The sequence below is a fragment of the Neoarius graeffei genome, chromosome 5, assembly GCF_027579695.1.
Source record: "Neoarius graeffei isolate fNeoGra1 chromosome 5, fNeoGra1.pri, whole genome shotgun sequence".
In the NCBI taxonomy this organism is placed as follows: Eukaryota; Metazoa; Chordata; class Actinopteri; order Siluriformes; family Ariidae; genus Neoarius; species Neoarius graeffei.
The window spans coordinates 103,821,850-103,845,973 of NC_083573.1; the positions used below are offsets into that span (position 1 = coordinate 103,821,850).

At 41.1% G+C, this 24,124-nt stretch overlaps 1 protein-coding gene across 2 annotated transcripts in view; it reads left to right on the forward strand.

Annotated features, from left to right (window-relative positions):
- LOC132887210 (guanine nucleotide exchange factor VAV3) overlaps window positions 1-24,124 on the forward strand; it is a 261,559-nt gene that overhangs the window by 114,205 nt on the left and 123,230 nt on the right. For both annotated transcript variants that reach the window (XM_060922681.1, XM_060922680.1), the window contains exons 3-4: window positions 16,602-16,660; window positions 21,237-21,302. In XM_060922681.1, coding sequence (XP_060778664.1) covers window positions 16,602-16,660; window positions 21,237-21,302 — 125 coding nt within the window. The remainder of the gene's footprint in view (window positions 1-16,601; window positions 16,661-21,236; window positions 21,303-24,124) is intronic.

The following is a 24,124-nucleotide window of genomic DNA, read 5'->3' on the forward strand; positions in this document are numbered from 1 at the left end:
TCAAGTTGATTCATTAGGAAATTATTCGATATTTGATAACACCCTTGAATCTGATCTGACTCGAGTCAGTTCATTAGGAAATGATTCGATATTTGATAACACCACTGAATCTGATCTGACTCGAGTCGATTCATTAGGAAACGATTCGATATTTGATAACACCACTGAATCTGATCTGACTCAAGTTGATTCATTAGCAAACGATTCGATATTTGATAACACCACTGAATCTGATCTGACTCAAGTTGATTCATTAGGAAATTATTCGATATTTGATAAGACCCTTGAATCTGATCTGACTCGAGTCAGTTCATTAGGAAATGATTCGATATTTGATAACACCACTGAATCTGATCTGACTCGAGTCAGTTCATTAGGAAATGATTCGATATTTGATAACACCACTGAATCTGATCTGACTCAAGTTGATTCATTAGCAAACGATTCGATATTTGATAACACCACTGAAACTGATCTGACTCAAGTTGATTCATTAGGAAATTATTCGATATTTGATAAGACCCTTGAATCTGATCTGACTCGAGTCAGTTCATTAGGAAATGATTCGATATTTGATAACACCACTGAATCTGATCTGACTCGAGTCGATTCATTAGGAAACGATTCGATATTTGATAACACCACTGAATCTGATCTGACTCAAGTTGATTCATTAGGAAATTATTCGATATTTGATAACACCCTTGAATCTGATCTGAGTCGAGTCAGTTCATTAGGAAATGATTCGATATTTGATAACACCACTGAATCTGATCTGACTCGAGTCAGTTCATTAGGAAATAATTCGATATTTGATAACACCACTGAATCTGATCTGACTCGAGTCAGTTCATTAGGAAATAATTCGATATTTGATAACACCACTGAATCTGATGTGATCAAATACCTTTTCTCTTTCTTCGATCGATATGTGACCAGCTTCGTTCAGGACTTTTTGCAGAAAGTCCGAGACTTTTATTTTCTATCATTCTGTGTTTCAGTCTGTGAGTGTTTCCTGTATGAACCTGCGCTTGTTATGAGACACACACTTCTGCTGTACACTGGTGGTTTTCACAGCCATCGTGATCTGCAGTCTGCAGTTAAAGCTGTAAAGCGCTGAGGGAATTGAACAGGTTCCTGTCGAGTGTGTACACGCTGAAGCAGACGTAATGATGGTTCGGTGTGAAGTTTACAGCAGCTCGTGTCTCACTCGTGTCTGTTTTTCCTCCATGACATTTCACGCCCTTTAACAGATGTTGAGAAATGTTTGGACTTCTCCTTATCATCGTATTTTTGCAGAATAAAGAGTCTGTGATTAAATATTACTGTTTATTTTAGCGAGCTGATTCACCGAAGGGGTCATGAGCTCGCTGATTATTTAGAAGTCAGAAAGAGGAAGGTGTGTGTGTGTGTGTGTGTGTGTAAGAGTTCAGGGAAATTTGGAAAAGTTTTCAGGGGAGTTTAACATGGGGGAAAAAATGACTGACACTAAGATTCGTGTTTCTCTTTTATTGTGTACTTAAAAAAATAAGAAAAAAAACAGTCCAATAAAACTCGAAAGGATGAAATCATTTTTGTAATAAATTGTTTAAACAAGTTAAATTTTTTCTCTAAATTTATCATCTAAACAAATTCAGGTTTTGAGTATGGCATTTATGAGCATTTTGCCTACAAATTCAAGTATGTATGTATTTATTTATTAGTATTTTTCGTTCTCATTTATTAGTACAGTATTATGGAACGCTGCGTGAAGCCGAAGTTGTGTGTCAGGTGATTGGGTCATACTCAGAAGCACGCGCACACACACACACACACATACACTTATGGACAGAGTTCATACACTTTTGAATTCAGAGTAAAGTCATAATCAGACCTAAGTGTTTCCGAACATGCAGCGTAACCATGGTAACACCCGGGATGGATGTTGTAACTCGCTATTTGACACGTTTTGTTCGAATCTTTCGTCGTCTGTTTACAACATGAAGGCAATTAACATTTATACACCAAACCCAGTGTCCCTGCACGTAATGCTAATGCTAATGCTAATAAGCAGACTCACTTCTCCATGTAATTACCTAAGACCATCAAAACCATCATTCAAGACCATTTTAAATGCAGACTTGTACTGGTTTTTCTTGTTGTTGTTGTTTTAATCTGTAATTAGGGGCCAAGCGCCAAAGGTGGGACCAGCCCATTGTATCTGTTACGGTTATGTATTTACTTGTTTGTTGATTTATTTAATGTTTAGTCATTATGTTTGAAACTTGTGCTGGCCGTCAGGATTCTGCGCAAACCAGGAACCTGGGCGTGGCCGAAATGCTCAAAGTCCCCTCCCCCGCTTGATCTTTTTCATCATCATGGTAGAACAGATCTTTATTCAGAAGACCTACAACATACAATATGATTTTCAGTCGGGCTCTGGAAAAGTTGAAAAAAAAAACCCACCCATATACATGATGATAAATTACATATCATTAAAAACGACACTTCAGTAAACAGTTAGTAAGATATTCTAATAAATAATAATATGATAAAGAACATGATAATGACAAAAAATAACAATAATGTTTAAAAAAATGTAAAAAAATAATATATATATATAAAATAATAAAACGAGTAAAAATAAAAATAACAAGAACAAAGCCAAGTTTAGGGCGGCACGGTGGTGTAGTGGTTAGCGCTGTCGCCTCACAACAAGAAGGTCCTGGGTTCGAGCCCCGTGGCCGGCGAGGGCCTTTCTGTGTGGAGTTTGCATGTTGTCCACGTGGGTTTCCTCTGGGTGCTCCGGTTTCCTCCACAGTCCAAAGACATGCAGGTTAGGTTAACTGGTGACTCTAAATTGACCGTAGGTGTGAATGGGTTGACTTGACCTGTGATGACCTGGCGACTTGTCCAGGGTGTACCCCGCCTTTCACCCGTAGTCAGCTGGGATAGGCTCCAGCTTGCCTGCGACCCTGTAGAAGGATAAAGCGGCTTGAGATAAGAAAGCCTAGTTTATTTACCATGAAAGAACTTTTCACCGCTCTTTTAAATTTCTTAATCGTTGACAGCGATTGAATGTGATCCGGTAAAGAGTTCCAGCTGTGTAGACACGAGATATGAGATCTGAACAGACCCCAGTTTGTGTTGGCTTGAACTGTTCTCGGCATATTTTTATTGTGTGTATTGTACTTATGGAAATTTGCGTCTTTAGAGAAACTTGATGTATCTTCACATATTTTGTTCTACATGTGGACACAGTGATGGAGTTCTCTTCATTGAGCCATGTGAGTTCTTCGAGAGCGTCAGTAGAGGAGGACCACAGTGATCGATTCAGGATTAAAGCTAGACGGCCTTCCGAGCTCATAAAATTGGTGAAATTTAGTTCCGTCTGAAATGTGGTCATTGTGATATACAGTGGTGCTTGAAAGTTTGTGAACCCTTTAGAATTTTCTATATTTCTGCATAAATATGACCTAAAACATCATCAGATTTTCACACAAGTCCTAAAAGTAGATAAAGAGAACCCATTTAAACAAATGAGACAAAAATATTATACTTGGTCATTTATTTATTGAGGAAAATGATCCAATATTACATATCTGTGAGTGGCAAAAGTATGTGAACTTCTAGGATTAGCAGTTAATTTGAAGGTGAAATTAGAGTCAGGTGTTTTCAATCAATGGGATGACAATCAGGTGTGAGTGGGCACCCTGTTTTATTTAAAGAACAGGGATCTATCAAAGTCTGATCTTCACAACACATGTTTGCAGAAGTGTATCATGGCACAAACAAAGGAGATTTCTGAGGCCCTCAGAAAAAGCGTTGTTGATGCTCATCAGGCTGGAAAAGGTTACAAAACCATCTCTAAAGAGTTTGGACTCCACCAATCCACAGTGAGACAGATTGTGTACAAATGGAGGAAATTCAAGACCATTGTTACCCTCCTCAGGAGTGGTCAACCAACAAAGATCACTCCATGAGCAAGGCGTGTAATAGTCAGCGAGGTCACAAAGGACCCCAGGGTAACTTCTAAGCAACTGAAGGCCTCTCTCACATTGGCTACTGTTAATGTTCATGAGTCCACCATCAGGAGAACACTGAACAACAATGGTGTGCATGGCAGGGTTGCAAGGAGAAAGCCACTGCTCTCCAAAAAGGACATTGCTGCTCGTCTGCAGTTTGCTAAAGATCACGTGGACAAGCCAGACGGCTATTGGAAAAATGTTTTGTGGACGGATGTGTCATGCTCCGTCCCGGACATCCACTCCGGAGATTACGGATCTCTCACGCCAGCGCCAATCCGGATCCGGGACAGGAATTCCTTCTCCCCTGAACTTACTTCCTGGTTTTCACTGCTGCTTATTTAAAGGCCATTCTCAGACTCTGTTTTTGCCAGAACGTTTCATTTGCTATTCTAGCCGTTTCTGTGCCGCTCTTGCTTCTCATGGTTTTTCTCTCTAGTTGCTTATCTTGTTCATGGTTTTTGCACTAAGGGTTTTTTTTTCTGGTTCATGGTTTTTGCACTGAGGGTTTTTTTCTGGTTCATGGTTTTTTACACTAGCGTATTTGTCTTTGTCTGTAGAGAATGAGAAAATCCTAGAGAATGAGAAAATGCCAGATGAATAGAGAGTGTGCTAGTCCCAATATACAAGAATAAGGGAGATGTACAGAGCTGCAGTAATTACAGAGGAATAAAATTGATGAGACACACCATGAAGCTATGGGAAAGGGTATTGGAAGCGAGCTTGAGAAGAGAGGTAGCAATCTGTGAACAGCAGTACGGGTTTATGCCAAGGAAGAGCACGCCGGATGCAATTTTTGCTCTAAGAATGTTAATGGAGAAGTACAGAGAAGGCCAGAGAAAGCTACATTGTGTGTTTGTAGACCTGGAGAAGGCATACGATAGAGTGCCGAGAGATGAGTTATGGCATTGTATGAGAAAGGGTGGAGTGAACGAGAAGTATATTAGAGTGGTGCAAGACATGTATAAGAACAGTGAAACAGCAGTGAGGTGTGCAGTTGGAATGACTGAATGGTTCAAGGTGAAGGTGGGACTCCATCAAGGATCTGCTTTGAGTCCTTTTTTGTGTGCCATAGTGATTGATAGCTTGACGGACGAAGTGAGGCAAGAGTCACCATGGAACGTGATGTTTGGGGATGATATTGTGATATGTGATGAAAGTAGAAAGGAGGTTGAGCTGGGTTTGGAGAGATGGAGGTATGCATTGGAACGAAGAGGAATGAAGGTGAGCAGGAGCAAAACAGAATACATGTGCATCAATGAGAATGGGGATGAGAGTGTAGTGAAGATTCAAGGAGCAGACGCAAAGAAAGTTGGTGAATTCAAGTACCTGGGGTCAACTGTGCAGGAAAATGGGGGCTGCGATAGTGAGGTGAGAGAGAGAGTACAGGCAGGGTGGAGCAGTTGGAGAAGGATTTCGGGAGTCATTTGTGATAGGAAATGTATAAGACAGTAGTGAGACCAGCTGTGATGTATGGATTGGAGACCGTACCCTTAACAAAGAGACAGGAGGCAAAGTTGGAGGTGGCGGAGTTGCGGATGTTAAGGTTTGTGATGGGAGTGACAAGGTTGGACAGGATAAGGAATGAGCACATCAGAGGGACAGCACATGTAGAGAGCTTGGGAATTAAGCTGAGATGAGACTGAGATGGTATGGGCACATCCTGAGAAGAGATGCAGAGCATGTGGGAAGGAGAATGTTGAGGATGGAGCTGCCAGGCAAACAAAAACGAGGAAGGCCAAAGAGGAGATACATGGATGTGGTGAGAGAGGACATGAAAGTGGCAGGTGTGTTAGAGAAGGATGCGGAAGACAGGGAGCAATGGCGACGAAAGATCCGCTGTGGCGACCCCTAATCGGGAGCAGCCAAAAGAAGAAGAAGAAGAAGTTTTTGTCTTTGTCTGTCTTGTATTTTTGTCAAGTTGTTTGTCTCTTTTTGCCCTGACTATTTTTGCCATTTGTTTATTATCCTGTTTGTTTATTATCCTGTTTGTTTATTATCCTGTTTGTTTACCTTTTTGCCACGCCCTTTCTTCTCTAGATTAAATCATCTTATTTATTGGATTACTGTCTGTGTTCTGCTTTTGGATCCTAATTCCACTACACCTCCACCCACCCTAACAGTACGTTCTGGCCACTGTCGTGCTCTGCCCCAGACATCCATTCCAAATCTTTGGCAGCTGGGATCATCCGTCCTTCCTTTTCCCCAGCAGGGGCGGGATTCTTCTTTGTGGAAAAGAAGGACAAGTCGCTCCACCCCTGCATTGACTATTGGGGTCTCAACACCATCACGGTCAAGAACTGCTACCCACTGCCGCTCATGACCACAGCCTTTGAACTACTCCAGGGAGCCAAGGTATTCACCAAGCTAGATCTACGCAATGCATACCATCTCGTCTGGATCAGGGAGGGGGATGAGTGGAAGACTGCCTTTAACACCGCCACTGGTCACTACGAGTACCTCATGGTCCCTTTCGGCCTGACCAACGCGCCTGCAGTCTTCCAGGCACTCGTTAATGACATCTTAAGGGACTTCCTAAACATCTTCATTTTCATGTACCTGGATGACATCCTGATCTTCTCCCGCTCCCTGGAGGAACATCGGGGTCATGTCCAGCAGGTCCTCCAGCGCCTGCCGGACGAACAAGCTGTTCGTCAAGGCGGAAAAGAGCGAATTTCACCAGATCTCTGTCTTGTTTCTGGGATTCATCATCTCCCTGGCAAGGATCCAGATGGACCCCCTCAAGCTTGAGGCAGTTGCCGATTGGCCCACCCCATCTTTGAGACGAGAGCTCCAGCACTTCCTAGGATTTGCCAACTTCTACAGGCGCCTCATTTGCAACTTCAGCACAGTGGCCAGACCTCTTTCAGCCCTGACCTCAACCAAGACCCAATTCAAGTGGGGGGAGGAAGCAGAGAAAGCCTTTTCCATGCTCAAGCACAGGTTTACCACAGCACCCATTCTCATCATACCCGATCCTACCAAGCAGTTTATTGTCGAGGTCAATGCTTCCAAGTCAGGAGTCGGCGCTATACTATCCCAGAGGGCCAGTGACAACAAGGTCCACCCATGCTCCTTCTTCTCCCGCCAGCTATCTCCAGCCGAACGGAATTATGACATCGGTGACCGAGAACTACTGGCTGTTAAACTAGCCTTGGAGGAGTGGAGGCACTGGCTCGAGGGGTCGGAGCTCCCCTTTCTAGTCTGGACCGACCATAAGAATCTAGAATACCTCATGTCCGCCAAACGCCTGAATTCCCATCAAGCCCGTTGGTCTCTCTTCTTCTCCCGGTTCAACTTCACACTCTCCTACCGCCCAGGCTCCAAGAACGGCAAACCCGACACCCTGTCCAGGATGTTCTCTTCCCACCAAGAGGAATCCAAGCTGCCCGAGACCATCCTTCCTCCATGCTGCCTGGTGGGAGCCGCCATTCTAGAGATTGAGATGCTCGTGCAGAAAGCCCTGGAGCAGGACCCCGGTGAAGGTAACCCCAACAACACTCCTCCTAACCATCTGTTTGTTCCCTGTCCTGTGTGAACCCAGGTGCTGCAGTGGGGTCATGGCTCCAAGCTGGCCTGTCATCTGGGAGCCACCCGAACCCTGGCACTCATCCAGCAGTGCTTTTGGTGGCATCTTATCAAAGAGGATGCCCAGGAGTTCGTGACAGCCTGCGACACATGCTCCCGGAACAAGACAGCCAATTGACCCCCTGCCGGCTTGCTAAGACCCCTCCCGACTCCATATCGACCTTGGTCTTACATCGCCCTGGACTTCGTCACTGGACTCCCCAACTCAGGTGGCAACACATGCATCCTCACTGTCATTGACCGTTTCTCCAAGACTGTCCATTTCATTCCTCTGCCCAAGCTCCCCTCAGCCAAAGAAACTACAGAATTACTCGTCCACCACGTCTTCCGCCTACTTGGACTACCCACTGACATCGTTTCTGACCGGGGCCCTCAGTTCACTGCACAGTTCTGGAGGGCCTTCTGCAAACTCATCGGGGCCACCTGTAGTCTCACCTCAGGCTTCCACTCATAGACCAATGGCCAGGCAGAATGGGCTAACCAGGCTTTGGAGGTTGCACTCAGGTGCATGGCGTCCAGGGATGCCAGTTCTTGGAGTAAGTACCTACCCTGGATCGAGTACACTCATAACACTCTTACTTCATCTGCCACAGGTCTCTCACCCTTCCAGTGCTCCCTAGGTTACCAACCACCACTCTTCCCCAACCAAGAGGAGGAGGTCGCCGTACCCTCAGCCCAGACCTTCATACGCCGCTGCAGGAGGACGTGGGCATTGGTCCGGAGAAAACTCATTCACTCTGCCCTAGCAGCCAAGAGGCAGGCCGACAAACGCCGCTCTAAGGCACCCACTTACCAGGTGGGGCAACGAGTCATGCTCTCCACACGCCATCTGCCACTCAGAACCATCTCCTGCAAGCTGGCTCCTAGGTACCTAGGACTCTTCCTCATCAAAAAGGTAATCAGCCCATGTTTCGTCAGACTGGCACGACCACTCACCATGCGACGCATCCACCCCACGTTCCATGTGTCACAGCTTAAACCTCTGGTCTCTAGTTCTTTGAGATGAGACTGAGATGGTATGGGCACATCCTGAGAAGAGATGCAGAGCATGTGGGAAGGAGAATGTTGAGGATGGAGCTGCCAGGCAAACGAAACGAGGAAGGCCAAAGAGGAGATACATGGATGTGGTGAGAGAGGACATGAAAGTGGTCGAGAAGGATGTGGTAGACAGAGAGTAATGGAGACGAAAGATCCGCTGTGGTGACCCCTAATCAGGAGCAGCCAAAAGAAGAAGTTGTTTTGTCTGTCTCATATTTTTGTCAAGTTGTTCTTCTCTTTTTCCCCTGACTATTTTTGCCATTTGTTTATTGTCCTGTTTGTTTACCTTTTTGCCACGCCCTTTCTTCTCTAGATTAAATCATCTTATTTATTGGATTACTGTCTGTGTTCTGCTTTTGGATCCTAATTCCACCACACCTCCACCCACCCTAACAGGATGAGATCAAAATAGAACTTTTTGGTTTAAATGAGAAGCGTTATATTTGGAGAAAGGAAAACACTGCATTCCAGCATAAGAACCCTATCCCATCTGTGAAACATGGTGGTGGTTTGGGCCTATTTTGCTGCATCTGGGCCAGGACGGCTTGCCATCACTGATGGAATAATGAATTCTGAATTATACCAGCGAATTCTAAAGGAAAATGTCAGGACATCTGTCCATGAACTGAATCTCAAGAGAAGGTGGGTCATGCAGCAAGACAACGACCCTAAGCACACAAGTCGTTCTACCAAAGAATGGTTAAAGAAGAATAAAGTTAATGTTTTGGAATGGCCAAGTCAAAGTCCTGACCTTAATCCAATGGAAATGTTGTGGAAGGACCTGAAGCGAGCAGTTCATGTGAGGAAACCCACCAACATCCCAGAGTTGAAGCTGTTCTGTACGGAGGAATGGGCTAAAATTCCTCCAAGCCGGTGTGCAGGACTGATCAACAGTTACCACAAACGTTTAGTTGCAGTTATTGCTGCACAAGGGGGTCACACCAGATACTGAAAGCAAAGGTTCACATACTTTTGCCACTCACAGATATGTAATATTGGATCATTTTCCTCAATAAATAAATGACCAAGTATAATATTTTTGTCTCATTTGTTTAACTGGGTTCTCTTTATCTACTTTTAGGACTTGTGTGAAAATCTGATGATGTTTTAGGTCATTTTTATGCAGAAATATAGAAAATTCTAAAGGGTTCACAAACTTTCAAGCACCACTGTATGATTTAACTGAATTGTGGACAACGAACAGACGGACGACGGACACCACGCCATGGCAACAGCTCATCGGCCCTATGGACAGATGAGCTGAAAATAAATGATATTTGCACACTCACATCCTCCATTTTTCTCTCCTGTTTCAAATTTGTATCCCACAATGCCTTGTGCGAATGGGGAAAGCCCACCACATCATGCATGACGTAGTATCTTGTATTGGGTCATGGTGAAGCAGGAAAAAATAATGGTGAATTTAGGATCACGTGGATCTTAAGCCAGACACTTAATTCATTAATTTAATTTGTGCATGTTGTTGCAGGTAATATTACAACTTTTCAAACTTTCTCCTTCAGGGTTCATCAGATTAAAAAAAAAAAAAGAACAGTTTTGGTCAAGATGATATGAAGGAATGTTTTGATGATGGATTTTCTGCTTCAGTCTCCGTCACACCGTAGAAAACGTGGTAACGTTAAACATTTTCAGGTTGTCTTGTTTACAGCCATGAGCTCATGGTTAAGGATTAAAAACGAGCTGTCGACGCGTCAGTCGTTTATCTGGAGCTTTAATGAGAAAGAAGTTTCATGAAGCTCAATCACGGAGAGATGAAACACCACGTACTGGAGCTTATTTCTCATAATAATCGTATAACTCGCAAAGATGAGAGTAAAATAAAGCGTATCGTGGTAAAGTTATGAATTTTAATACTAGCTATTAAATAATATGACAAATAAACAAACAAACAGAATAAATTAAAAAATATATATAAATAAATAAATAACAAAAACTTAATATGTAAAATAATATATAATTAATTCAGTTAATAAGATTAATATTATTTGATAAAAACAAGAAAATAATAATAATAATAATAATAATGATTTTTTGAAGAAAAGGATTCATAAGGTTTTATGTTGTGTGTCAGAAAACTTTACTGATGTGAGTTTCACATTTTAGTATGTGTGTGTGTGTGTGTGTGTGTGTGGCGTTAAGGTGGGTAAATGATGCTGTTTTTAACTTTTGGTTTGACGTTAAAATGAACAGGAAATCCCAACCGTTAGATCAGGAAGTGATTTACATGTTGCCTGAGATACACACACACACACACACACACACACACACACACACACCTGTGTTCATTATCTGATGCCATCTAATTCTGATTCAGGCTATCTCACTTTCTTCTTCTGAAACTCGTCTGTGTGGTTACATGTTTCTAAATCTATTCTTGGCAGCATGATGATATGAATTCTTTGCAGTTTCTTTCATAATTATTGGCACCCCTTGTAAAGATTAGTAAAAAGGGATTAGAAAAAAAAATCCAGCTTTTGGTGAATTCGCTTCATCTCACAGTGAAAAAAGGAGAAAAATCCAACCTTTAATTGAAATACATTTATTCAGAGAAAAACAAATCCCTTATCAAGAAAATTATTTTCAACAAAAACACATGCGCTACTATTATCGGCACCCTGTATTTAATACTCTGTCTAACCTCCCTTTGTCAGTAAAACAGCACTGAGTCTCTCCTCTAACATTTTATAAGGTTGGAGATACCGAGCAGGGCATTGAGCCCATTCCTCTTTACACAGTCTCTACAGATCATCCAGGGTCCTCGGCCTTCTCTGCAGCACTGTAAAAAAAAAAAAAATCCGTTGTTTTTACGGAAAAATACTGGCAGCTGTGGTTGCCAGAATAATCCTGTTAAAAATACAGTGAAATGTAAACAACACTACAGAATAACTTGTACATTTCACTGGGATTCTATGTACAATTAATGATAACTAAATGTAAATTTTACAGGTATTCAATGTACAATAATCAATACATAACTGTTAATTTTACGGATATTCATTGTACAATAAAAAAGCATCTAGGAATGAATTGCGAGTGTTCTCGATTATTGGTTTTTGTGGCTCCAAAATGATGGTTACAAGCAATGATCTACTAGACAGATATTTTATTTGATTTAGAGTTTTACGAAATGTGCCGGAGAGCCCCTACTGACATTTTTTACATTTTTTTTTTTAACAGGGCAATGATGTAATTTTAACTATCACATTCTGTTTTAGTATTACAGTTTGTGTTTAAACTACAACAATTTGTAAATTCTACAAAAAAATATGATCAATTCAGCATATTCTTGGTTAGGAGTTTTACAGTATATTGATGTAAATTACACACTGCTTCATTGTTTTTGTATTTACAGTTTTTTTATGTCATGATTTTACATAAATTCACTGCGAATTCTACGGACATTTTTTACAGTGAGCTCAGCCCACAGGTTTTCACTGGAGTTCAGCTCAGGGGACTGAGATGGCCAGGGCAGAAGCTGTGCTCAGTGAACCATTTTTGTGTCGATATGGACATCGGATCATTGTCCTGCTGGAAGATCCAATGATGACCCGGTTTTAGTTTCCTAAAATGCAGAAGCAGACAGATTCTGACTTAAAATGTCCTGGGATTTCATGGAGTCCATGATGCCATGGACCCTAACTAGGTCTCCAGGGCCTTTTGAGGAAAAACAGCCCCAAAACATCACAGAACCTCCACCATATTTTACAGTTTCATGTCTTTTCATTATAGCCATCCTTCTGTTTACACCAAACCCACCTCGAGTGTTTATTGCCAAAAAGCTCCATTTTTGTTTCATCAGACCAGAGAACACGGTTCCAGTCAAAGTTGTCGTTGCATTTCAGAGCAATTCCAGCGTTATGGACGTGACACTTGAACTCAAAATGGCAACAAATGACCCAGTGCATGTTTTATTGTCTCCCAGTATTTAAACAGGTGTTGCGTATTTTAAAGCTGTACCATACTGGAGAAGTGATAGAACAAGAACAATTCCCATAGTACATCTAGGGCATGCCAGAAAATGCCAATAAAAGATGTGTTATGGATGTGACAGAAAAAGTATCACTTTTCTTGGGTGACTGTACATTTTTATCAAACTCTGTGAAATTGTAAACCTAATGTCGAAATGGAGATATCCATTTGATAGAGGGGTCCAAGGTGAATATTAAAAAATCTTTGTTTAAAATATTTTGTATTTCATGCAGAGTTTCGGAAGGAAAAGTCAGCGTTATGGATGTGACGAAATTCCGTTATGGATGTGACGCGTCTGAAATAGACATGGCATATGTTTAGAAAATCAGCAATTTAACCACCATAACCCTTTGAAAAACTCTCTAAATATCAGCTAAAACTATCAAAGTTCTTAAATAATATTTAGGATGGCTATTGTTTTGCTGTTTTGTGGATTTTAGCATACATTTCTGTGGCTTGTGGCAATAATATAGAATTGTACATGATCAAAGTTGATTTTAGCTTGGGGTTTACATTATAAGAAAGAAAGACTGACATATTAAGGCAAAGGGAACAATTCTTGTGACAAATTGGTTCAACTTATTCACATCTGTAAAATACAGGCCTAGGCGATATCTCCCGGAGTGGTTTTGATGTATTACATGTTGCTTTATTTTTGCATGGTGAGGTTGACATTTACATGGAATTGCCCTTCACAAACTTCAGGTGTTTACGTTTGTGGTTAACTGACAGAAAAGGCTTTTTCTGGAACCTTTCAAATAATCTGTTGGTGTGGAGGTGGAGTCTGATGGTGGTTTTGGAGACTCGGAAACCCCAAGATTTAACTTTTTCTTGTAATTCACCAACAGTGATCCTTGGGGATTTTTTGCCTCTCTTACCCTCCTCACTGTACGTGGGGGTAAAATAAACTTGGCTCCTCATCCAGGCGAGTTTGTACCAGTTCCAGTTGGTGTCCATTTTTTTATTATTGCTCTAACAGTAGAAATGGACATTTGCAGGCGAGGAGCTATTTTTTATAACCATTCCCTGACTTATGAAGGTCAACACACTTCTCCATTGGGTTTGTGTGTTTCGTATCTTTCCCATGTTGATATTGAGGGAATTTGGCCTCTGTGTCGCCTCATATTTGTTCCCCAGTTAATCAGGAAGTCATGGATTACAGCTTAAAAGTTCCTACACACTCCAATCAACTCAAACATACTGTACAATAATAATAAATGGGAAACATGCTTCAGGTACATTGTGTTCACTATCATTTCCAGTGGTGCCAATAATAGTGGTACATGTATGTTTGTTGAAAATTTGTTTTTTTTTTTCTAAATAAATTTATTTCAATTAAAGGTTGGATTTTTCTCATTTTTTTTTCACTGTGACATGAAGCACCTTCACCAAAAGGTGGAATTTTTCTAACCATTTGTACTAATCTTTACAAGGGGTGCCAATAATTATGGAGGGCTATGTATATTATTTATATTATAGTTAATGCTCTGTTTTATGTGATAATTTGGCATAATCACGAGAACACACCATTTTCTTTATCATCTCCTTTTGTTGAAAAATGATTTAAATATTTATTTTTCACTGAATGAGATCATTACAGTATATAATTTAATATTTATTATATAATATTCATTTAAAAATCAGCACTTTATACTTTCATACACTATATTGTATGTTTGTTTTATTATTTAAGAAATCTGTTTAAATATATAATATTCAATTTGTATAATGTTAAGGATTATTTCACAATGTATTATTTATTAAGTTATTTATTCGCACCTTTAATTTTGAGTTGTAATCTTGAGCACTTTACATATAAATGTATTTATGATAAAGTACATTAAAGAACCAGTGTACGCTGATAATCAATTCACTGTATCTTTACATTCATGCAAACTTTATTTTACAAGCTAAATCTCAGGATTAAGAATAGACGGAGCTTTTAATCTGGATTTCAGAACGGTTCTAGAGCCATGCAGTGTTCCTGATGTTCGTAAAACATCTTCCTCTGGCCGATCTGTGACTGAATTTAGCGACGAGCCGTAGGATGAGCTACAGTGCTTCAGCAGTTCAGTAAAATACGCTGGAGTTAATCTCTAATTCAGTTCTGCCCGCGTTTGAGCAGGGATGAGGTTTTGTGATGAAACAGTTACCAATAAAAAAATAGTTAAAAACCATCAACAAAACATCTCCAGTAAAATATCAGTCAGAATTAAATATGTTTAATTTACTCCCAAAATAAAATGGCAACAATAATTCCCAATAAAGCAACAGCAAAATGCTAAATATAAAAAAAAAAATCTAAAATTATAATGCTGATAAATAAAATTAATAAAAATGCATGAGAAAATAATGAGTATGTCGCTAAAAAAATAATAGAGAAAAGGAGGAATAAATTAAAGGAAGTATTTTTTCAAACTGAGAATTTAATTAGCAAATAAAGAGAAAAATAAATAAATAAATAAATAAAAAGGAAAAAGTCACTAAAGAATCTTCAGCTGATATAAATCATAGAAAACTTGGGAAAAAATACTCACAGAAATAACAGAAATGCTGTTCTTTCATTTTATAAACCTTCTGGTGTGTGTGTGTGTGTGTGTGTGTGTGAAGTGGAGAAATCGATGGCGTTCCCTCATCCACAATGGCAGTGTTGGTCAGACAGAATTGATCCTGTGGATAATCAGCTCCTCTTTTTTGGAATAATTTGACGTATTGATTGTGCTCTGGTTGTATTTTCCGAGTGCGCAGGTCAAGGCAAGGGGAACACATCGATCAGCGCTGCTGTGCGACATCAACTGACACACACAATATTCCATAATTATTCCACATCCCCTCATTCCCTCAGTTCATGTCTGCTCATTCCACATTCCCTTATTCCACACCACATCATTCTACACCCCGACATTGCCCATCCCATCATTCCCCATCCCGTCATTCCCCATCCCGTCATTCCCCATCCCAGCATCCCGTCATTCCCCATCCCATCATTCCCCATCCCGTCATTCCCCATCCCAGCATCCCGTCATTCCCCATCCCAGCATCCCGTCATTCCCCATCCCATCATTCCCCATCCCGTCATTCCCCATCCCAGCATCCCGTCATTCCCCATCCCATCATTCCCCATCCCATCATTCCACACCCCGTCATTCCCCATCCCATCATTCCCCATCCCATCATTCCCCATCCCGTCATTCCACACCCCATCATTCCCCATCCTGTCATTCCCCATCCCATCATTCCCTATCCCACCATTCCCCATTCCGTCATTCCCTATCCCGTCAATCCCCATCCTGTCATTCCCCACCCTGTGATTCCCTATCCCGTCATTCCCCACCCCATCATTCCCCACCTCATCATTCCCCATCCCGTCATTCCCCACCCTGTCATTTCCCATCCCTTCAATCCCCATCCCATCATTCCACATCCCTTCATTCCCCACCCCATCATTCCCCACCCTATCATTCCCCACCCCATCATTCCACATCCTTCCTTGTCTTGTCATTCCACATTCCGTCATTCCACATTCCATCATTCCTTCTCTCTTTCTTTATCTCCTCATTCAACATCCATTTCCCCCACATTCTTTTTTTCCACATCCCATCATTCCACATCTATTCATTTCTCATTCCCCTGAAAAAAAACACTGATTCTGAAGGGTTTAAAAGGTTTGTTTTTGATATGTTGGAAAAAGCTTTTGCTCCTCAGTAACCAAATTGATCACAGTCAGTGTTTTATTTGTTGAGCTCGTGTGTGTGTGTGTGTGTGTGTGTACCTATATTCAAGCGTCTGGTTAGTATACATACCCTGGTGTCATACTCATTTGACCCCATGTATGGTTTTTGATCGATGTCCGTGTTTACGGAAGGAGTTACGTGAAGAATCACAGGGTTGTGGTGCACAGTGTGAAAGAAAAGCCTGGGCACTATATATATATATATATATACACATTATTTTTTAACAATGGTTTTCTTTTCCTTTCAGGTGATCGATACTCTATCCAAACTGTCCAACACAACAATTGCACTACAAACTGGAATACGGTAAGTGCATAATAATAATAATAATAATCTCATCTCATTATCTGTAGCCGCTTTATCCTGTTCTACAGGGTCGCAGGCGAGCTGGAGCCTATCCCAGCTGACTATGGGCGAAAGGCGGGGTACACCCTGGACAAGTCGCCAGGTCATCACAGGGCTGACACATAGACACAGACAACCATTCACACTCACATTCACACCTACGCTCAATTTAGAGTCACCAGTTAACCTAACCTGCATGTCTTTGGACTGTGGGGGAAACCGGAGCACCCGGAGGAAACCCACGCGGACACGGGGAGAACATGCAAACTCCGCACAGAAAGGCCCTCGCCGGCCACGGGGCTCGAACCCGGACCTTCTTGCTGTGAGGCGACAGCACTAACCACTACACCACCGTGCCGCCCTAATAATAATAATAATAATAATAATGTGATGCATCTGAGGAAGAAGCACAACCAGAAAACATTGTTAAAGCAACACACTCCACAAATACAGTAAATCCAATACACAATCTTACTCTAACACAAAACACCAGCTCTAATGCCCCGTTCACACTCACTCTGGAAACTTTATGGTAAACTTTACTGTATATTATTATGCAGTGACAGTGTTGGGACTGGGAGAGAAATGGCAAACAATTTAAAAGTCGAAAAAACGTTCATCTATCCCCCGGTGACCTGGTAAGATTTAAAGTTATCTTTGTCCACGGCTCCAGTGGGAATCGGAACCATCGGATTTACAAGTTATGATGGTCATGACGTTGCTGGCGGTGACGTAAATGATGACGTAGTGATATTGTGACTGCGCTATTCATACTGCCTCAATGCAAAGCAACCAGCAGTGAACTCAAAACCACCAGCACATGAACCATCAGCAGATGTCAGCAAATAGTTATAAATAGCCTTTGCTTGAACAAAACAAATCTTCAGAAACAGGAAGAGACTCTCTTAACAGAGACATGATGCAGCTCGACTCGTACCATGTTGCCAGCGAAGTAGCTAATGTCTCAGCTTGGGCTTGTTTTACATGTCTTACTGAGGTTCGCGCTCTGGAGCATTCCGTTAAATACAGTCAGGTGGGAATGCACAATATTCCCAGGGCTTAATTTGAGCCGGAACATGACAGAACAAGATCCGGAACCTCCATCGTCGGATCCAGCAGCTATTTTCATTTCATTCGGTGTTCCGGCAGCTATTTAAATGGATCAGATCACCTGCGTGACCATCACAAAGGGAAAAAAATCAAACAATAAATTAAATAAATAAGTAAATAAAAATTTGTTTAGTGTTCGGTTTTGATTTTGATATCTGTTGTTGATTTCTCTCCTATGACATCCACAGAATCTATGCGAAAGGGGAAGGGGGGGCATGGGGTGTATACTTCCGCTCAACAGAACACCGGGTTTTTTGTAGCCGTTAGCTTGCGCTGTGGAAAATATGGCAAAAAAACAAGAAAGCTTACGAAAATTTTTCAAAGTCCCAGGACAGCCAGATCCTAAACGTTACCCTGCCCTCTACAGACATTTTACACAGGCAGCGCAGGATCCCACCCGCGATGGAGCAACCCGAGAGAGCTACAATGGGCTGGCAAAGCGCCGGTGCATCCTGAACCTGCCGACCACCTGCGAACAATCCCAGCTACATAACAAATCCTTGACTATGTGAAGGGTGTAGGCGGATCGCTGCCCTGGAAAAAAAAAAAAAAAACGTTACATGTCAACTCGTTATTACTTAAGAAAAGAATTAACCGTGTTACTAGAAAAAGAAAAAATGGTTCAGGGGCGGCACGGTGGTGTAGTGGTTAGCGCTGTCGCCTCACAGCAAGAAGGTCCTGGGTTCGAGCCCCGTGGCCGGCGAGGGCCTTTCTGTGCGGAGTTTGCATGTTCTCCCCGTGTCCGCGTGGGTTTCCTCCGGGTGCTCCGGTTTCCCCCACAGTCCAAAGACATGCAGGTTAGGTTAACTGGTGACTCTAAATTGACCGTAGGTGTGAATGTGAGTGTGAATGGTTGTCTGTGTCTATGTGTCAGCCCTGTGATGACCTGGCGACTTGTCCAGGGTGTACCCCGCCTTTCGCCCGTAGTCAGCTGGGATAGGCTCCAGCTTGCCTGCGACCCTGTAGAACAGGATAAAGCGGCTAGAGATAATGAGATGAGAATGAAAAAAATGGTTCACGTCACTTTTTAAAAACCCGTTATTACTTACCCATTACTTGAATCGATTGCACTTATGGCTGCTACTTGAATCCTTGGAATATAGTAAAACTTGAATCCTTAAAATGAATTCTCCAACTTGTTTTGTAAACCCTTTATTTCTTAACTATTACTTGAATTGATTGCGCTTATGTTTGCTGGCACTGCTTTTAAACTTGAAATATGCTTGAAATCCTAGGCTATGCTTTTAAATCCCCTACTTAAATCCTTAAAATGAGTCATTTAACTCATGTCTTGTGTGATCTGATCTCCAATGGTGAAATAAACCGGTTGTGATATGAGTACAGTCTGTTATTTTAGAAGATAAATTTAATATATGATTTAATAATAGCTTAATAAAAAATAATATTTTATAATATAATATCACGACATATTACTGTCTGTAACTGTTCATCACTAAAGCATTTTCTAAGATCATAATGTCTGATATTATTTTATTTTTTGCCAAGCGGGGCCACTGCCGGGTCGGTCGACACGTGGTAGGTCTATTGTTCAAATGCGTTCTACGGTCTATGGGGCTGTGTTGTGGGTGCAAGTGCCAGGACCGTTTTATTTATTTACTTTCTTTATAATCTCAGTCAGATACACAAGCAAGATTAAGTCTATACTCTGCTGTGTTTTATTATGGCCATCAATATATTGTAACCTGTGTTTGGTTTGTTAATTGATGATCTAGTTGTTGCCTTAACGCAGGGATCTGCAATGGCTCGGGAGCCAGATGTGGCTCTTTTGGTGACTGCATCTGGCTCGCAGATTAATCAGCTCACATTGAGATCAAGAAGTACACCTCCATTTAATGAAAAAGTCAGTTAGCTGTCCAAAAAGCAAAGCCTTTTGACAAAAAACATGGCGAAAAGGGAAAAAAAGGTGACTGGTAGGCTACCGTACATTTCAACAGGAATGGACAGAGGAATTCGCCTTTGTGGGGTGAGAGGGTTCTGCTTTGTGTCCAACAGGCCTATACAATGACAAGATTGCATCGATGAAACAATGAAATAAAGCGGCACTTCGAAACACGCCAAGCTACGTTTGCGTCAAAATATTCAGCGGGGGACAGGAGGAAGACGGCATGTCAAGAGCCTCTTCATTATGAAAAAGAATATATTACACTCAAATTGTTGGTCATACGTAAAAATGCATTTTAGTTGTATTCAGCGTCACTTTTTGTATATGGCTCTCACGAAAATGTATTTGAAAATATTTGGCGTTCCGGGACCTCCCACTTCACAAATTAAGCACTGTTTGTTACATTTCCGTTATGGAAGACTGAATGGAAATGAAAATGTGTCTATTCTGTATTGTTTTTACTTCATACAATAACAGGTTTCATATGTGGTTGCTACAGCAGAAGCACAACAACAACGACAATAGTAACTAGAAGGGCATTTGGTAGAGTGCACATCTCCATTTAAGCCACTTATTATCTACATCAAATCACTTGAACCTCGGATAATACTAAAGCTGTACACCAAATTTCATCCAAATCCGTTCACTACTTTTTGAGTTACATTGGGAACAGACAAAAAAATCTTGGATCCTCATACATATCTGGATCCTGGATTCACATACATATCCGGATTTGCATCAAAATCTAATCAATTGTTCCTTGGCCTATGGCTCATCTTTCCACCAAATTTCATCCAAATCCGTTCACTACTTTTTGAGTTACGTCGGGGACACACAAACAAACAAATGGAGGTGAAAACAGAACCTCCTCCAACAAAGATGGTGGAGGTAATAATAATAATAATAATAATAATAATAATAATAACAGCCCATTTTTGTGTCCAGCTCCTTTAATTTTCAGTTCATAAAAGGTGAAAGATAACAAATGTGAGAATTTTATTTGAGTTTTAAACTTGTATAATTTGGTGTAATTGTTGTGAATAAAATATTTCTGTGAATTATAAAAGGACACAAAGACAGGGACTTTATCACTTTTTATTGTTAGGAAACGGTCATGTGTTTGATTAAACTGATTTCTGGATTTGGATTTGTTTATGGTTATAATGAATATCAAGTGCATCAAACCAAGAGGTAACTTTCTTTTTCTTTTCTTTTTCTTTTTTATTGTTTTCTTGTTTTTTACACCCAAATCAGCTTAATAAGAACATAACAATAATCAAAAGTAGCCAATATCATTCTTTATAAATTAAGGATAACATTTAAATTTGTGTTTCAGAGATGTTTCTGTGAAACCAACACAACACATGTGGCTTCATCGATTTATCATTCACTGCTTTAGAAAAATATGATAGTGGCGTTCGTGTCCTTTTGATTGTAAACGTTCATGGCTGATACAATGAGTACAGTACCAAAACTAACTCTCTCTCTCTTTCTCTCTCTCTCTCTCTCTCTGTTTCTCACAAGGCCATTTCCGACAGAAGAAAGTGTGGAAGACGAGGACATCTACAATCATCTGGAAGACCTCATAGAGTAAGAAATACTTGTTAATAATAGAACAGTGTGTGTGTGTGTGTGTGTGTAGCAGTGTATCATAATTAAAAATTGTGCACATATTTTCCATAAAACCTGCTAAATAAAAAAAAAAAAAAAACACATTAGAAAACCCGCTGTAAATCTAACACATGAATGTAATACACCTTCATGGAAATGGGCTTAATGGTTTCCATCACGTTTCTAAAGCGTTCCATTAAGGATTTTATGCTTATTATTGAATACCACCAGTTCCCAATCGAGCCCTTTTTCATATGTCGATGATTACAGTCAGAATAAAAATAAGATAAAACACCAGGAAAACACCATTAGGAATGATATATTCCATTACAGTCCCATTACACGCCACCACAAACACATTAAACCCCTTCCTCATCTCGAATGATACTCCGAGAGGAGTGAACGTGTTAAAATTAAACTTAGATTTGTTTTAAATCAGAATGTTAAAGCAGCGACTGGTCATTGATCCACCACATGAGTAATGACCTAGCCAGCTAGCTGTCTGAAACAATGCTAACTCTCGCTAATGTGGATAAACGAAGCTCATTCATAAGCTACAGTGGGGCAAAAAAGTATTTAGTCAGTCACCAATTGTGCAAGTTCTCCCACTTAAAAAGATGAGAGAGGCCTGTAATTTCCATCATAGGTACACTTCAACTATGAGAGACAAAATGAGAAAAAAAAAATCCAGAAAATCACATTGTCTGATTTTTAAAGAATTTTTTTTGCAAATTATGGTGGAAAATAAGTATTTGGTCAATAACAAAAGTTCATCTCAATACTTTGTTATATACCCTTTGTTGGCAATGACAGAGGTCAAACGTTTTCTGTAAGTCTTCACAAGGTTTTCACACACTGTTGCTGGTATTTTGGCCCATTCCTCCATGCAGATCTCCTCTAGAGCAGTGATGTTTTGGGGCTGTCGCTGGGCAACACGGACTTTCAACTCCCTCCAAAGATTTTCTATGGGGTTGAGATCTGGAGACTGGCTAGGCCACTCCAGGACCTTGAAATGCTTCTTACAGAGCCACTCCTTCGTTGCCCAGGCGGTGTGTTTGGGATCATTGTCATGCTGAAAGACCCAGACATGTTTCATCTTCAATGCCCTTGCTGATGGAAGGAGGTTTTCACTCAAAATCTCACGATACATGGCCCCATTCATTCTTTCCTTTACACGGATCAGTCGTCCTGGTCCCTTTGCAGAAAAACAGCCCCAAAGCATGATGTTTCCACCCCCATGCTTCACAGTAGGTATGGTGTTCTTTGGATGCAACTCAGCATTCTTTTTCCTCCAAACACGACAAGTTGAGTTTTTACCAAAAAGTTCTATTTTGGTTTCATCTGACCATATGACATTCTCCCAATCCTCTTCTGGATCATCCAAGTGCTCTCTAGCAAACTTCAGACGGGCCTGGACATGTACTGGCTTAAGCAGGGGGACACGTCTGGCACTGCAGGATTTGAGTCCCTGGCAGCGTAGTGTGTTACTGATGGTAGCCTTTGTTACTTTGGTCCCAGCTCTCTACAGGTCATTCACTAGGTCCCCCTGTGTGGTTCTGGGATTTTTGCTCACCGTTCTTGTGATCATTTTGACCCCATGGGGTGAGATCTTGCGTGGAGCCCCAGATTGAGGGAGATTATCAGTGGTCTTGTATGTCTTCCATTTTCTAATAATTGCTCCCACAGTTGATTTCTTCACACCAAGCCGCTTACCTATTGCAGATTCAGTCTTCCCAGCCTGGTGCAGGTCTACAATTTTGTTTCTGGTGTCCTTTGACAGCTCTTTGGTCTTGGCCATAGTGGAGTTTGGAGTGTGACTGTTTGAGGTTGTGGACAGGTGTCTTTTATACTGATAACGAGTTCAAACAGGTGCCATTAATACAGGTAACGAGTGGAGGACAGAGGAGCCTCTTAAAGAAGAAGTTACAGGTCTGTGAGAGCCAGAAATCTTGCTTGTTTGTAGGTGACCAAATACTTATTTTACCGAGGAATTTACCAATTAATTCATTAAAAATCCTACAATGTGATTTCCTGGATTCTTTCCCCCCATTCTGTCTCTCATAGTTGAAGTGTACCTATGATGAAAATTACAGGCCTCTCTCCTCTTTTTAAGCGGGAGAACTTGCACACTTGGTGGCTGACTAAATACTTTTTTGCCCCACTGTAGCTATGCTAAAGATACTGTTAGCATAAAGGCACAGTTGTTTCACTACTCTGTGTGTGTATGTGTGTGTTCTCTCAGACGTGCTGCTTTTGTAATTTGAGCACTGTTTTCTCAAGATTTAGTTGTGTTTTCTTGCAACATTATAGCTCTGAAGCTCGCTAATTAGTTTTCTATGAACAATGCCAGCGAGCAAAATCTCCATAAAACTAGCTCATCGTAATTGCATCATAAAGTCCCAGTCCTGCCCTGTGTGTGTGTGTGTGTGTGTGTGTGCACTCATGCTTGAGTAGTAATACTCATCCATAAACATGGGATCAGCTGTGCTGCTTGGAATCACTGATAGCACACAGTCACAGCTGTTTCCCTTAAGTGTGTGTGTGTGTGTGTGTGTGTGTGTGTGTGTGTACCCAGATGTCCTGCTTTTGTAATTTGTAATTTTTTTTCTCCAGATGTGTGTGTGTGTGTGTGTGTGTGTGTGTGTGTGTGCACGCGTGTGCACACACATGTTGTAGAAGGCGTTTTTGGGATCCTTTTCCCTTTAGAACCATGCATGCTTTTGGAATTACTTAACTCCAGAAACACACACACACACTTTAATAAATGGACTGTGACATAACAGACGCATAAAGCCCTAGTT